This window comes from Phyllobates terribilis, unplaced genomic scaffold, assembly GCF_046119375.1.
Source record: "Phyllobates terribilis strain yellow unplaced genomic scaffold, ASM4611937v1 Scaffold_4__5_contigs__length_816908805, whole genome shotgun sequence".
NCBI lineage: Eukaryota > Metazoa > Chordata > Amphibia > Anura > Dendrobatidae > Phyllobates > Phyllobates terribilis.
The window spans coordinates 7,548,885-7,565,205 of record NW_027362764.1 but is presented as its reverse complement, the minus strand read 5'-3'; the positions used below and the strand labels follow the sequence as shown (position 1 = coordinate 7,565,205).

The 16,321-nt window shown below is 53.0% G+C and overlaps 1 protein-coding gene across 3 annotated transcripts in view; it reads right to left on the bottom strand.

Annotated features, from left to right (window-relative positions):
* HASPIN (histone H3 associated protein kinase) overlaps positions 1–16,321 on the bottom strand; it is a 107,996-nt gene that overhangs the window by 30,808 nt on the left and 60,867 nt on the right. For all 3 annotated transcript variants that reach the window (XR_012320013.1, XM_073677108.1, XM_073677109.1), the window contains exons 8-9: positions 13,822–14,028; positions 10,894–10,979 (exon numbers count right to left, since the gene is read on the bottom strand). Coding sequence is in view for 2 of the 3 variants with exons in the window: in XM_073677108.1 (XP_073533209.1) it covers positions 10,894–10,979; positions 13,822–14,028 (293 nt within the window). In the remaining variant the exon portion in view is untranslated. The remainder of the gene's footprint in view (positions 1–10,893; positions 10,980–13,821; positions 14,029–16,321) is intronic.

The window sequence follows — 16,321 nt, the reverse complement described above, 5'->3', positions numbered from 1 at the left end:
CGGCTAATAATATCACCCCTCAGCAGTCCCAGAAATGGCGCATCCATAAGAAGCGCAAAATCTGTTGCTTAGCCTCCGCTCTTCCCACTGCCCTATAGCAGTGGTGAGTGGGTAATAGGGTTCATGTCAGCCTTGTATTGGTGGCTGACGTGAAGCGCAGGTCAGTAATGGAGGGTGTCTATAAGATGTCCCCATTACTAACCGTGTAGTAAAGTTTTCGCCGCTTTTTCAATAAAAGACACCCCCAGAATAAAGTATTTTAATGAAATAAAAATATACACGGTTTTAATAATTGTTTTTTATTGCAAGCTCAGTCCCCGAAGCCCTCGATCTTCTGTAAAAAAATTATAAACTATATCCCTCACATGTCCGCCGTCACGACATAGTTTAGATTGTCCCTCGGCGATCCGGGTCACTTGTACAGCAGTGACATCAGCAATCACTGATGTCACTGCTGTAGAAGACAGCAATGTACACTGACAGGGGTGTAATCACTCCTGTCAGTGTACATGGCTCCGCTACAGGAGTGAGGTCACTTGGGTTCATCAGCTGAAGATCAGCTGCTCAGCCCCAGTGACCTCAGCATCAGTAGTATGTGGGAATATTCTTGAAAATGTTCCCACGCAGCACCAATGCCATAAAGTGAGGACACGCGAGTTCTCAGCTGATCTTCAGCTGAGAGCTCATGTGACCTCAGGTCCGGGCAGCGCAGCGATGTACACAGCCGGGAGCGAGCGCACTCCCGTCAGTGTACCGCCGGCTGGATCACATCGCTGGGACATCGTGAGGACACCGGACAGGCGAGTGTAGGGTTTTTATTTTTTTCCATTTCATTTATTTATTTTATACAGCGCGCAGCCACGGCTCAGCTGGAGGACACTACTACTCCCCTCAGCCATGCTGCTCTTGCTGTTATCAGTGGGAGCAGCGGTCGGTCCTCCTCTGTCGACCCGGGTATCACTTCTATGTGCGTTTTTGCAGTGTTTCCCGCCCATTGACTTTAAATGAAATGCAGGAAATCCGCAGGTATATTTATAGCTGCGTGTTTGCTGCGGTTCAATTAAAGTCAATGGGCGGGAAACGCTGCATACAATGGACACGCTGCAGAAACGCTGCATACAATGGACACGCTGCATACAATGGACACGCTGCGTTTTTAAACACAATGACAATCCTGAGCGGAACATCCCTCATCATGTGCGCGGCACATCAGGACTCACATTGCATTAGCTGCAGACCGATTACCAAGCGTTTTTGATGCATTTTCACACGGAAAAAAACGCCACAAAATTGCATCAAAAACGCTACGTGTGCACTTAACCCAAGTTTCCCTCACATCTAAGAACCAGCTGCTCCAACATAGGAAGCCACTGCAAACATGGTCGGCTGGGACCAGATCTCAGACTTCCCAGCCTGTGTTGAGGATTTGTCTTGGGATCTCCACTCCTCGGTAATTCGGACACGTGATGAGGTTTTCCTGTGTGAGATGAGCAGTTTGGGTTTTGCTGCAGTTTGACTATTGGGTTCCGGTCAGGACTCCAGAACCTCCATGTTGGGTCTCCTCAGACACTGTCCAGAATTATCCAGATGGTGAGAAAGCCGCTGCCCTGATGTGTGACCAGCGTCCGATTCCATGCAGGGCCCCAGTGTATCACAGATCTTCCCATGTTCCTCCTAGAAACCCATCTCTTGTCCTGCACCTTCTTGTGGAGGCCGGGCCTCGGTTTAGGCTGGGGAGGCTGCAGGTCTCTTCTTGGACTTGGTTCTGCCATCACCTCTCCGGTGAGGGTCGCTCACTGCTGACTGGACTCACAGCGGTTCCCGAGATTCCAGAACAGATGAATGGCCTCAACACTCTGCAAACCACACTGTATGTGATAAGTAGCAGAAAACTGGGCACTCAGGAAATGAGCTGATTATTTAATAAGCAATCCAAGAAGAAAAAATGTACATTTCTCTCTGCAAACCTCCCGTCTCTGAAAGACACTCACAATCCGACGGTTTGTCATTCTTTTGGATCTTATGCACACTGATGAAGGTCTAACAGACTGAAACATTTGTATATTTTTTTTTCTTCTTGGATTACTTATTAAAAAATATACTCATTTCATAAAAAAACCTGCATCTAATATGCCTGTGTCCGGCACCTCGGCAGGCATAGTGTGCCCGTCAGCACCTATACTCATACTGCCCCCCCCCCGGCACCTCGGCAGGCATAGTGTGCCCGTCAGCACCTATACTCATACTGCCCCCCCCCCGGCACCTCGGCAGGCATAGTGTGCCCGTCAGCACCTATACTCATACTGCCCCCCCCCGGCACCTCGGCAGGCATAGTGTGCCCGTCAGCACCTATACTCATACTGCCCCCCCCCCGGCACCTCGGCAGGCATAGTGTGCCCGTCAGCACCTATACTCATACTGCCCCCCCCCCGGCACCTCGGCAGGCATAGTGTGCCCGTCAGCACCTATACTCATACTGCCCCCCCCCCGGCACCTCGGCAGGCATAGTGTGCCCGTCAGCACCTATACTCATACTGCCCCCCCCCACCCCCCCGGCACCTCGGCAGGCATAGTGCGCCCACCGGCGCCTATACTCATACTGCCCCCCCCCCCCCGGCACCTCGTCAGGCATAGTGTGCCCGTCAGCACCTATACTCATACTGCCCCCCCCCGGCACCTCGGCAGGCATAGTGTGCCCGTCAGCACCTATACTCATACTGCCCCCCCCCCCGGCACCTCGGCAGGCATAGTGTGCCCGTCAGCACCTATACTCATACTGCCCCCCCCCCCCCCCCGGCACCTCGGCAGGCATAGTGTGCCCGTCAGCACCTATACTCATACTGCCCCCCCCCCCGGCACCTCGTCAGGCATAGTGTGCCCGTCAGCACCTATACTCATACTGCCCCCCCCCCCCCGGCACCTCGGCAGGCATAGTGTGCCCGTCGACACCTATACTCATACTGCCCCCCACCCCCCCGGCAGGCATAGTGTGCCCGTCAGCACCTATACTCATACTGCCCCCCCCCCCCCGGCACCTCGGCAGGCATAGTGTGCCCGTCAGCACCTATACTCATACTGCCCCCCCCCCGGCACCTCGGCAGGCATAGTGTGCCCGTCGACACCTATACTCATACTGCCCCCCCCCCCGGCAGGCATAGTGTGCCCGTCGGCATCTATACTCATACTTCCCCCCCCCGGCACCTCGGCAGGCATAGTGTGCCCGTCAGCACCTATACTCATACTGTCCCCCCCCCGGGCACCTCGGCAGGCATAGTGTGCCCGTCAGCACCTATACTCATACTGCCCCCCCCCCCCCCCGGCACCTCGGCAGGCATAGTGTGCCCGTCGGCACCTATACTCATACTGCCCCCCCCCCGGCAGGCATAGTGTGCCCGTCGGCACCTATACTCATACTGCCCCCCCCCGGCACCTCGGCAGGCATAGTGTGCCCGTCGGCACCTATACTCATACTGCCCCCCCCCGGCACCTCGGCAGGCATAGTGTGCCCGTCGGCACCTATACTCATACTGCCCCCCCCCGGCACCTCGGCAGGCATAGTGTGCCCGTCAGCACCTATACTCATACTGCCCCCCCCCGGCACCTCGGCAGGCACACTGTGCCCGTCAGCACCTATACTCATACTGCCCCCCCCCCCCCCCCGGCACCTCGGCAGGCATAGTGTGCCCGTCAGCACCTATACTCATACTGCCCCCCCCCCCCCGGGCACCTCGGCAGGCATAGTGTGCCCGTCAGCACCTATACTCATACTGCCCCCCCCCCCGGCACCTCGGCAGGCATAGTGTGCCCGTCGGCACCTATACTCATACTGCCCCCCCGGCAGGCATAGTGTGCCCGTCGGCACCTATACTCATACTGCCCCCCCCCGGCACCTCGGCAGGCATAGTGTGCCCGTCGGCACCTATACTCATACTGCCCCCCCCGGCACCTCGGCAGGCATAGTGTGCCCGTCGGCACCTATACTCATACTGCCCCCCCCCGGCACCTCGGCAGGCATAGTGTGCCCGTCAGCACCTATACTCATACTGCCCCCCCCCGGCACCTCGGCAGGCACACTGTGCCCGTCAGCACCTATACTCATACTGCCCCCCCCCCCCCCCCCCCCGGCACCTCGGCAGGCATAGTGTGCCCGTCAGCACCTATACTCATACTGCCCCCCCCCGGGCACCTCGGCAGGCATAGTGTGCCCGTCAGCACCTATACTCATACTGCCCCCCCCCCCCCCCGGCACCTCGGCAGGCATAGTGTGCCCGTCGGCACCTATACTCATACTGCCCCCCCCCCCCCCGGCAGGCATAGTGTGCCCGTCGGCACCTATACTCATACTGCCCCCCCCCCCGGCACCTTGGCAGGCATAGTGTGCCCGTCAGCACCTATACTCATACTGCCCCCCCCGGCACCTCGGCAGGCATAGTGTGCCCGTCAGCACCTATACTCATACTGCCCCCCCCCCCCCCGGCACCTCGGCAGGCATAGTGTGCCCGTCAGCACCTATACTCATACTGCCCCCCCCCCCGGCACCTCGGCAGGCATAGTGTGCCCGTCAGCACCTATACTCATACTGCCCCCCCCCCCCGGCACCTCGGCAGGCATAGTGTGCCCGTCAGCACCTATACTCATACTGCCCCCCCCGGCACCTCGGCAGGCATAGTGTGCCCGTCAGCACCTATACTCATACTGCCCCCCCCCGGCACCTCGGCAGGCATAGTGTGCCCGTCAGCACCTATACTCATACTGCCCCCCCCCCCGGCACCTCAGCAGGCATAGTGCACCCGCCGGCACCTATACTCATACTGCCCCCCCCCCGGCACCTCGTCAGGCATAGTGTGCCCGTCGGCACCTATACTCATACTGCCCCCCCCCGGCACCTCGGCAGGCACACTGTGCCCGTCAGCACCTATACTCATACTGCCCCCCCCCCCCCCCCCGGCACCTCGGCAGGCATAGTGTGCCCGTCAGCACCTATACTCATACTGCCCCCCCCCCCCCCCGGGCACCTCGGCAGGCATAGTGTGCCCGTCAGCACCTATACTCATACTGCCCCCCCCCCCGGCACCTCGGCAGGCATAGTGTGCCCGTCGGCACCTATACTCATACTGCCCCCCCCCCCCCCCCCCCCCCCGGCAGGCATAGTGTGCCCGTCGGCACCTATACTCATACTGCCCCCCCCCGGCACCTCGGCAGGCATAGTGTGCCCGTCGGCACCTATACTCATACTGCCCCCCCCGGCACCTCGGCAGGCATAGTGTGCCCGTCGGCACCTATACTCATACTGCCCCCCCCCGGCACCTCGGCAGGCATAGTGTGCCCGTCAGCACCTATACTCATACTGCCCCCCCCCGGCACCTCGGCAGGCACACTGTGCCCGTCAGCACCTATACTCATACTGCCCCCCCCCCCCCCCCCGGCACCTCGGCAGGCATAGTGTGCCCGTCAGCACCTATACTCATACTGCCCCCCCCCGGGCACCTCGGCAGGCATAGTGTGCCCGTCAGCACCTATACTCATACTGCCCCCCCCCCCCCCCCGGCACCTCGGCAGGCATAGTGTGCCCGTCGGCACCTATACTCATACTGCCCCCCCCCCCCCCCCCGGCAGGCATAGTGTGCCCGTCGGCACCTATACTCATACTGCCCCCCCCCCCGGCACCTTGGCAGGCATAGTGTGCCCGTCAGCACCTATACTCATACTGCCCCCCCCGGCACCTCGGCAGGCATAGTGTGCCCGTCAGCACCTATACTCATACTGCCCCCCCCCCCCCCGGCACCTCGGCAGGCATAGTGTGCCCGTCAGCACCTATACTCATACTGCCCCCCCCCCCGGCACCTCGGCAGGCATAGTGTGCCCGTCAGCACCTATACTCATACTGCCCCCCCCCCCCCCGGCACCTCGGCAGGCATAGTGTGCCCGTCAGCACCTATACTCATACTGCCCCCCCCGGCACCTCGGCAGGCATAGTGTGCCCGTCAGCACCTATACTCATACTGCCCCCCCCGGCACCTCGGCAGGCATAGTGTGCCCGTCAGCACCTATACTCATACTGCCCCCCCCCGGCACCTCGGCAGGCATAGTGTGCCCGTCAGCACCTATACTCATACTGCCCCCCCCCCCGGCACCTCAGCAGGCATAGTGCACCCGCCGGCACCTATACTCATACTGCCCCCCCCCCGGCACCTCGTCAGGCATAGTGTGCCCGTCGGCACCTATACTCATACTGCCCCCCCCCGGCACCTCGGCAGGCATAGTGTGCCCGTCAGCACCTATACTTATACTGCCCCCCCCCGGCACCTCAGCAGGCATAGTGCACCCGCCGGCACCTATACTCATACTGCCCCCCCCCCGGCACCTCGTCAGGCATAGTGTGCCCGTCGGCACCTATACTCATACTGCCCCCCCCCCCCCCAGCACCTCGGCAGGCATAGTGCACCCGCCGGCACCCCGGCAGCCATACTGCGCCAGCCTGTATCCACACTGTAACCTGTCTGGTACAGGATAGATGCAGACAGGTGCAGTGTGGATGGAGGTTTGGATACAGGTGTGCTGCAAGTGTGATTTAGGGGCCCATCCTTCCGGATACGGTGTGATATTTTACAGAAGACCAATTCCCCACAGGCCATGGACCCGGCCACTCTCTGCACGCCCGATTATAATGGTTATAAATCTAAAAGCCATTTCATAGATCTCATAGATTTCTAATCTTGCTCCAGTATTTACTATTAAACTTTACATGAATCAGCTGTGGCTGGGACCCCCTAGCCCCCTCCTCTGCAAACAGGTAATTAAAGAAGATTAGCTAATGGATAGCAGATGTGAACCCCATCCCCAGCAATGTGAGGGTGCCAGATTTATGGCGCTTGCCTGCATGTCTATCAGAACTGCAAGCAGACTGATGTGAGCTTCTTCGTGCCATTCACATTATTATGAATATTGATGTTATGAACCGCATAAATATGATCGATATGAAAAGTCATTTTCATGACAAAGTGAAGAACGTAACACACCGTCCTGCGTCTCTGGACAATGACCATAACAGCTTCCAATGAAACAACAGATGGATGATACTATCTGTGAAGAGCTGGCTTTGTCCTTAGATTACTGGATGCAGAGCGGAGTCCACAGCTCTAAGGGATGCAGACGCTGTAGTGACCAATACATTGTAGTGACCAATACATTGCAGGGACCAATACATTGCAGGGACCAATACATTGCAGGGACCAATACATTGTGCCCAGCTTGTGCTTCTGGAGACATGCACCCATAAATTAGGCAGGCTCTCATCGCTACAGAAATGCCAAACATGCGGACGCTAACTGCGGTTTAGACACACTGGAGATCAGAAGGGAGGGGGGCATTTGGCTTTGGGAGCACAGAATTCAAACACACGCTTTTTGCCTTTTTTTTTACGGTGCTCACTGAAGGGGTTAACTAGTGGGACAGTTTTAAAGGTCAGGCCGTTACAGACGCGGCAATAAAAAAATGTGTGTACTTTTATTGTTTATTTTTTTTACACAAATATATTTATTGAATATATTTAGCATTTTTTTTCCCTTAATTTTGTGATTTTTTAAAAAAATATTTTTAAGTTGTCCAGTACATTAGATTACCCCCCCCAATGTATCCCCTTGGGGCCCCTAAGACTTTCTGTAAATACCTTATGTTGCAGATAATGCCTGTGAGTGGCGCTATCGGTGGCCGCTCACATGCATCACGTGACCACGCGCTGACGTCACGACAAGTGAGGAGTCAGCGCTGGGGTCCCCGCAGTGGCTGCTGGGTTGTGGGTGGGGTTACCCCCCTCGTCACACCCAGCATCCACCGCACGCTTTCCCAATGAATGGGGACAGGGAGAGCGCGCGTAGAAGACAGAGACCCCCGGCTGCTGCCAGCTCTTGTCACAAGATCAGCGGATGTCAGAGCCGGCTGCAGCCGGGGGTCATGTGATGCCTGTGATCGGCCAGTGATAGCGCCACCCACAGGCAGTATCTGCAACAGTAGGTAATTACAAAAAGTCTTAGGGGCCCCGGGGGGATACATTGGGGGGGGGGGGGGATATAAAGTAGTGTACAACCCCTTTAAATGTTTTTTTACTTTTTCACCTTGTCCCAGGAAGGGAGATCATGTGCAGAGCATCAGATCAGCATCTGACAGGCTGGAAGGAGGAGTCTCAGCTCCTGCTCCTGCACTACTGACAGCGGCATCAGAGGGGTTAAACGCCCACGATTGGAGCTAGCATCGATCGTGGGCGGTGCTGCGGGGGTGTCAGCTCTCACACAGAGCTGGCACCCGCATGTGATCAGCGTGAGCCCGCCCGATCACCGCAACGCACATGTACTGCTCTTTGCGGGAACCCAACTCCCGCAGAGCAGTACATGTACGGAAGATGTCAGGTAGAGGTTAAGGGGGAGGATGTGGACATTCTGACCATTCAGGGGGCTGATCCAGGGGAGGGTGTGGACATTCTGACCATTCAGGGGGCTGATCCAGGGGAGGGTGTGGACATTCTGACCATTCAGGGGGCTGATCCAGGGGAGGGTGTGGACATTCTGACCATTCAGGGGGCTGATCCCAGAGAGGGAGAAAGAGAAGTCACATATGTTAGTCAGAGTTGGTGAAATAACGTTGAAGGGATAGGATTTAGGCTGAGGTCACGGAGCCCATGGATGGATGGCTTCTGGAGTTTGGTTGCAGACTGGGCTGGATAAATGTGTTACAGTTGTAGGATCTGTCATTAACTTTCTTAAGGACTACTGCTACTGGATACTTGTGCTTCTATCATTTCATCTGTTGTCTGGAGAAGCATGGGTCAACCAAAATTTGAGAGAGTATCGCCTGGTACAAAGGCAGTGGAACTACCACCCTTAAGAGGGGATCTTGTGGACTAGAGGCAATGTATTTTGCCCATTTCATGGAATTGTTGAAAAACCTTGGATGTAAACAATAAAATATTGTTACATTGTAAACCTGCCTAGGTGATTATTACAACCCACAACCTCAGATCGTCACAGTATCCATGTCATGTTTCCCATCTACATAAAGATACAATCATGGTAGGAAAATTGACAGTAATATCTTCTGCCTGGGACCTCCAGGGGCAAAGATATTGTACTTTTCTGAGACTGGGCCACATCCTATGTTTTCTGAAGACTAGCCCTTTTATAAGTCACCAGAGAAGAGATATGTTAACAAAAGTAAATGCTGAATTATGATCTTGGTCAGTCCTGGGAGATGCAATTTACTGTAGTTCTGTACACAGCTCTCAACAAAAAGAAGAGCTCCTCTTCATAAAAGCCAGAGCCAACCCTGCAGCATCAGGATTAGTACATTTCTTCTGTTTCTCATATATATATATATATATATATATATATATATATATATATATATATATATATATATATATATATATATATATATATATATATATATATATATATATATATATATATATATATATACACACACACACACACACACACACACACATATTTTTATAAAACACTGCCTATTTTTGGATTGAAATATAGAACATTTAAAGAATAACTGTTAGCAGCATTTTATGGAGCAAGGCACAGACAGACCATATTGGCGCTGTCGTACTGATTAAAATGATACCTTAGGTGGAGAAATGCGTTTTGTAGATTTTCTTTGATCCTTGTTTGAAGTTTCCTTATAGTCATATAGGGCGGAACTGTGGGCGGAACTGTGGGCGGAACTGTGGGCGGAACTGTGGGCGGAACTGTGGGCGGAACTGTGGGCGGAACTGTGGGCGGAACTGTGGGCGGAACTGTGGGCGGAACTGTGGGCGGAACTGTGGGCGGAACCTTCAGCTTTGTTCAGTCCCCTCAGCTGTGTCTGGGTGTCATGATTTCTTTATTTAAAATTTTCCACCGGCACCATCCAAGTGACAGGCGGTACTTACTCAAATTGAGCTCTAAGAAATCTTCAAGAAAATGGCAAAGGCAGCTGCACATGTGTAGATTGCTCAGTGTAACTGGCGCCATTTTACTGAAGACCAACATTAGCCCTGCAGCAGGCTACACTTGCGCAGATTGATCTAATGTACGAAGATATGAATACAAGGAAACTTCAGTGATTAAAGAAAAGCTACAAAATGGATTTCTTCACCTGAGGTGTCATTTTGGCCCTGTCTGTACTTAACTTAGTAAAATACTGCTGACAGATTCTATTTAATAGCTCCTTCCCTTCTGCTCTGTAAACCCGAGAAGCCATAAGCTATCAGTAATGGGCATCCAATCGGCTTGAAAACGATTGGTGATGGCAGCTGGTTCCTTGTTGCAGTAGAGATGGCAGTGACCGTACCGAGGTATGTATATTCCATGCGTTGGAATTGGAGGGGTATATACCATACGCTCGCTGTGAGACTCCCAATAACTGGCCTATTAGTGGAAGCAGCCGCAGCCTCGTCCATCACCCGTCAGTCAATTGCTCTGACGATTGGAGGCAGCGGAGTGGCGTCCTAGACACATTGCTGGCACTGGTGGGATCTGTGTGATCTCCTCTGGTGTTCTTCTTGACAATAATGTTGTGCCTGGGGTGGTTACTCGCCCACTCATGTAAGTGTATGGAGGGTATTAAGTGTGAGGACTGCACATGGCATAAATATCAGCGATCGTGTAATAACACCCACACGGAAACCTAAAAGCCCCATCTAGTGAGTGAAAAGGGTGTACTGCATGTAAATGATGGTGACAAATGTATATTGAGGTCTGCAGATCAGGACTCGCTAAGTTCCCGCGGCACAGAAGCGCTCTAATCACCACCGATAGAAAATACCGCCACTCAGCTCCCGGAGCGTTGTGCACAGCAGTGGAATGACCGAATACCGGAAGTGAAGACACCAGCTGAGCATATACTCACTTGGAGATGATGATTTCTGGGAGAATTTCTGCAAACCTTTTCTGATGTTCACCATTAACTTTCTGGGACCCTTCTATGGGGATGACCTGTGAGGAAAACAATGGAGGAGGTGACAATCGTGGGGAGTGGAGAGATGACCCACACCTTCTGTGCCCTAAGCAAAAAACTGGACGTAGAATTATTCTGCTGCAGTTATCACTAAATACAACTCACAATGAACCCATCCACTGTCACCGCCTGGACGGCAAACAGTCACCCACAGACCGCCACTGTCCCCTCCCAGACGGAGAACTGTTGCCCACGGACCACCATCATCTCTCGGACGAATAACTGTTGCCCCCATACCGCCATCGTCTCTCAGATGGATAACTGCAGCCCACATACCGCCATCGTCTCTCAGATGGATAACTGCAGCCCACATACCGCCATCGTCTCTCAGATGGATAACTGTTGCCCACATACCGCCATCGTCTCTCAGATGGATAACTGTTGCCCACATACCGCCATCGTCTCTCAGATGGATAACTGTTGCCCACATACCGCCATCGTCTCTCAGATGGATAACTGCAGCCCACATACCGCCATCGTCTCTCAGATGGATAACTGCAGCCCACATACCGCCATCGTCTCTCAGATGGATAACTGCAGCCCACATACCGCCATCGTCTCTCAGATGGATAACTGCAGCCCACATACCGCCATCGTCTCTCAGATGGATAACTGCAGCCCACATACCGCCATCGTCTCTCAGATGGATAACTGCAGCCCACATACCGCCATCGTCTCTCAGATGGATAACTGTTGCCCACATACCGCCATCGTCTCTCAGATGGATAACTGCAGCCCACATACCGCCATCGTCTCTCAGATGGATAACTGTTGCCCACATACCGCCATCGTCTCTCAGATGGATAACTGCAGCCCACATACCGCCATCGTCTCTCAGATGGATAACTGCAGCCCACATACCGCCATCGTCTCTCAGATGGATAACTGCGGCCCACATACCGCCATCGTCTCTCAGATGGATAACTGCGGCCCACATACCGCCATCGTCTCTCAGATGGATAACTGTTGCCCACATACCGCCATCGTCTCTCAGATGGATAACTGCAGCCCACATACCGCCATCGTCTCTCAGATGGATAACTGCAGCCCACATACCGCCATCGTCTCTCAGATGGATAACTGCAGCCCACATACCGCCATCGTCTCTCAGATGGATAACTGCAGCCCACATACCGCCATCGTCTCTCAGATGGATAACTGCGGCCCACATACCGCCATCGTCTCTCAGATGGATAACTGTTGCCCACATACCGCCATCGTCTCTCAGATGGATAACTGCAGCCCACATACCGCCATCGTCTCTCAGATGGATAACTGTTGCCCACATACCGCCATCGTCTCTCAGATGGATAACTGCAGCCCACATACCGCCATCGTCTCTCAGATGGATAACTGCAGCCCACATACCGCCATCGTCTCTCAGATGGATAACTGCAGCCCACATACCGCCATCGTCTCTCAGATGGATAACTGTTGCCCACAGACCGCCATAATCATCTCTCGGACGGCTAATCGCCGCTCTCCGATCGCCATAGTCACCTCCTGGACAACTAACTGCCGCCCACAGACTGCCATAGTCACCTCCTGGATGGTGAGCCCGGTGGCTTGGCATTCTTACATGGGCACACTACGGGGGGCAGATGAAGTGTGGAGCTGGTGAGTAAAGCGCTCTATACTATACAACACTGTGGGATGCCACTATGCATGCTGAGACATTGGACGTTCGCCCTCCTGATAATTGATGAGCTCTATAAGAGGACACCCTCATTCATCAGCCCTGGGACAGTATTCTGAGAGTAGATTGAGGGTCCTCATCTCAGTGCAGGGCGATAACCAGATCACTTCTAACTCGCGTGAATTCGTTCAGGAATACAGAGGCCACCCATTGACCTCTCTGAAGTGCCCCCTCAGGAGAAATGAACACTCATTGATAGATTATCCCAGTTAACAGCTGTTTTCTGGGGGTCTCAGCAGTGGTACAGCGAGATCATGGATTGTGTATAAGACCCTCTATATTGAGCCTCCAGGGCAGATTCCGCACTTTGTACCCACAAATCGAATCTTCCACTCAGCGTACATCTCCAATACCATCCTCCCTCATAGGATCAATGCACTCCCACCCCCCCACATACCATCCTCCCTCGTATGGCAAACTCAATCCTCCTCCCATCCCAAATACTATTCTCCCTAGCAGGGTCTAACCTACACCTCCTCCTCACCATCCCCAGTAACATGCTCCCTCGTCGGGTCAGCACTACCCTCCCCCCATCCCCAATACCATCCTCCCCTTGTAGGATCAGCACACGCCCCTTCCCCCAACCCAATACCATCCTCCTCTCATAGGGTCAGGGAACTACCCCCACCCCTCCAATAATATCCTCCCTCGTAGGGTCATCGCAACCCTTCTGCCCATCCCCAATACCATCCTCCCTCGTAGGGTCAACGCAGCCCTCCTGCCCATCCGCAATATCATTCTCCCTCTCCTAGGATAAATGTACCCCCCATCCCCAATGCCATTCTCCCTTGTAGGATCAGCGCACATTCCCCTCAACCTCAATACCATCCTCCCCTCATAGGGTCAACACACCCCTTCTGCCCATCTCAATACCATCCTCCCTCAGAGGCTTAGTGCACTTCTCCCCCGTTCCCAATACCGTCCTCCCTCGTAGGGTCAGCGCACCCGTCCCTCCATACCATCCTCCCTCGTAGGGTCAGCACACCCCTCCACCATACCATTCTCCCTCCTCAAGTCAGCACACCCTTCCCCCATTCTATCCTCTCTCTAGGGTCAGCATACTCCCCCCGTCCACAGTACCATCCTCCACTCATAGGGTCAGCATATCCCCATTCTAAACTCACCTTCAATGCCACATGATGAGCCCCTCTCAGGGTCCGGAATACTTCTCCGTACACCCCTTCGCCCACTTTCTGACAGCGGCTGAGCTGCTCCGGGGTAAGACAGTCAAAGAAGGAGACAGGCTCCTCCTGCTGACATTCAGCATACACCTTCTCCGCATCAGTCAACTCGTTTGCGCACAGAGGCGACTGGAAGGGCGACAGCAAGAGCTGATAACAGAAAGAAGAAGCACATCAATTAAGACTACCCTGCCACTACAGAGATTCCACTTCCCAGGAGTGTTTGGGTGCGGGTTCAGGACCATCTCTCCAGTGTCACATCTCACATGCAACATCCAGGACCAATTAATCGCACTGACGACAGACCACTGGTGAGGGGGGGGGGGCATCCAATGACAGAGCCATCCTTGGAGTGGGGTGGTGGGCACAGCCTTGGGCCATCTGATGATAAAGCCATCCTGGGAGCGGGCACAGCTTGGGGCCATCTGATGACAAAGCCATCCAGGGAGCGGGCACAGCCAGGGGCCATCTGATGACGACCATCCTGGGAGTGGGGGTTGGCCACACAGCCTGGGGCCATCCGATGGACAGAACCATCCTGGTAGTGGAGGGTGGGTACAGTCTAGGGCCATCCGATGGACAGAACCATCCTGGTAGTGAGGGGTGGGCACAGCCTGGGTCTATCAGAAGACAGCACTATTCTGGGGCCATCCGAAGATCTAGCCATCCTGGGAGTGGGCACAGACTATGGCCATCTGATGACAAAGCCATCCAGGGAGTGGGAGATGGGCAGAGCCAAGGGCCATCCGATGACAGAGCCATCCTGGGAGTGGGAGGTGGGCACAGACTGGGGCCATCTGAAGGAAAGAATATGGAGCCAGGAAATTAAGGCCAGTGAGCCTTACTTCTATACCAGGAAAGATCTTTGAACAAGTTATTAAGCAGAATGTATGTAACTACTTGGATAAGAATAAAGTAATTAACCAGATTCATCATGGGTTTGTAGCAAAAAAGTCATGCCAGACTAATCTAATTTCTTTCTATGATGGAATTACTGACTGAGTGGATCAGGGAAATGCTGTAGATATAGTATATCTCGACTTCAGCAAGCAAAGCATTTGATAAAGTATTTCATACTATGCTCATTGAAAAAATAACAAAAGTATGAGACTGACAAGGCTACGGTTAGGCAGATTCATAACTGGCTCAGTAATTGTACTAAAAAGAGTGGTAATATATGGTTGCACATCCAACTGGAAGAGTGTTTCCGTTGGAGTACCACAAGGCTCTGTCCTGACCCCAGGGTTGTGCAACATTTTTATAAATGATCTAGATAAGGGAACTGAAGGTAAACTAATCAAATGTGCAGACGATGTAAAGCTAGGAGGGATAGCAAACACTAAAGACAGAGAAAGGATTCAGAAGGATCTAGATGAGCTTCAACAATGGGCAGCAACTAATAGAATGATATTAGACAGGGAGAAATACAAGATTCTACATTTGGGCAAGAAAAACGAAAATTACATCTACAGAATGGGAAGAAAAGAACCAATCAACAGCACGTGAGAAAAAGACTTAGGTATACTAATAGATCACAGACTGCACATGAGTTAACAGTGTGATGCAGCAGCAAAAAAGGCAAAGCACAGTTCTGGGATGTATTAACAGAAGCATACAGTCTAGATCACGGGAAGTCATTATCGCACTTTACTCCTCTTTGGTCAGACCTCATCTGGATACTGTGTCCAGTTTTGGGCACCGCATTTTAAAAAATAGACATTGAAAAACTGGAGCCAGTTCAGAGAAGAGCTGCCAGGATGGTGAGCAGACTGTAAACTATGCCCTACGGGGAACGGTTAAACTATCTGGGAATAATTAGCTTGCAAAAAAGAAGACTGAGAGGAGACCATAGCACCGATACTAGAATCCTCCACTAATGAGGCTTCATCATCAGCACTGATAGTAGAAATTATATATATATATACACATACATATACACACATCTATATATACACACACACATAAACACATATATGTATATATATATCTGTCTATCACACATATATTGTTTGTGATATATATATCTATATATATATATATATCTCACACAAACTATATATATGTGTGTGTGTGTATGTGTGTGTGTGTATGTGTGTGTGGGGTGTGTGTATGTGTGTGTGTGGGGTGTGTGTGTGTGTGGGGTGTGTGTATGTGTGTGTGGGGGGTGTGTGTGTGTGTGTGTGTGTATGTATGTGTGTGTGTGGGGTGTGTGTGTGTGTGGGGTGTGTGTGTGTGTGGGGTGTGTGTATGTGTATGTGTGTGTGTGTGTGTGTGTGTGTGTGTGTGTGTGTGTGTGTGTGTGTGTGTGTGTGTGTGTGTATATGTGTATGTGTATGTGTATGTGTATGTGTATGTGTATGTGTGTGTGTGTGTGTGTGTGTGTGTGTGTGTGTGTGTGTGTGTGTGTGTGTGTGTGTGTGTGTGTGTGTGCGCGCGCGCAAGT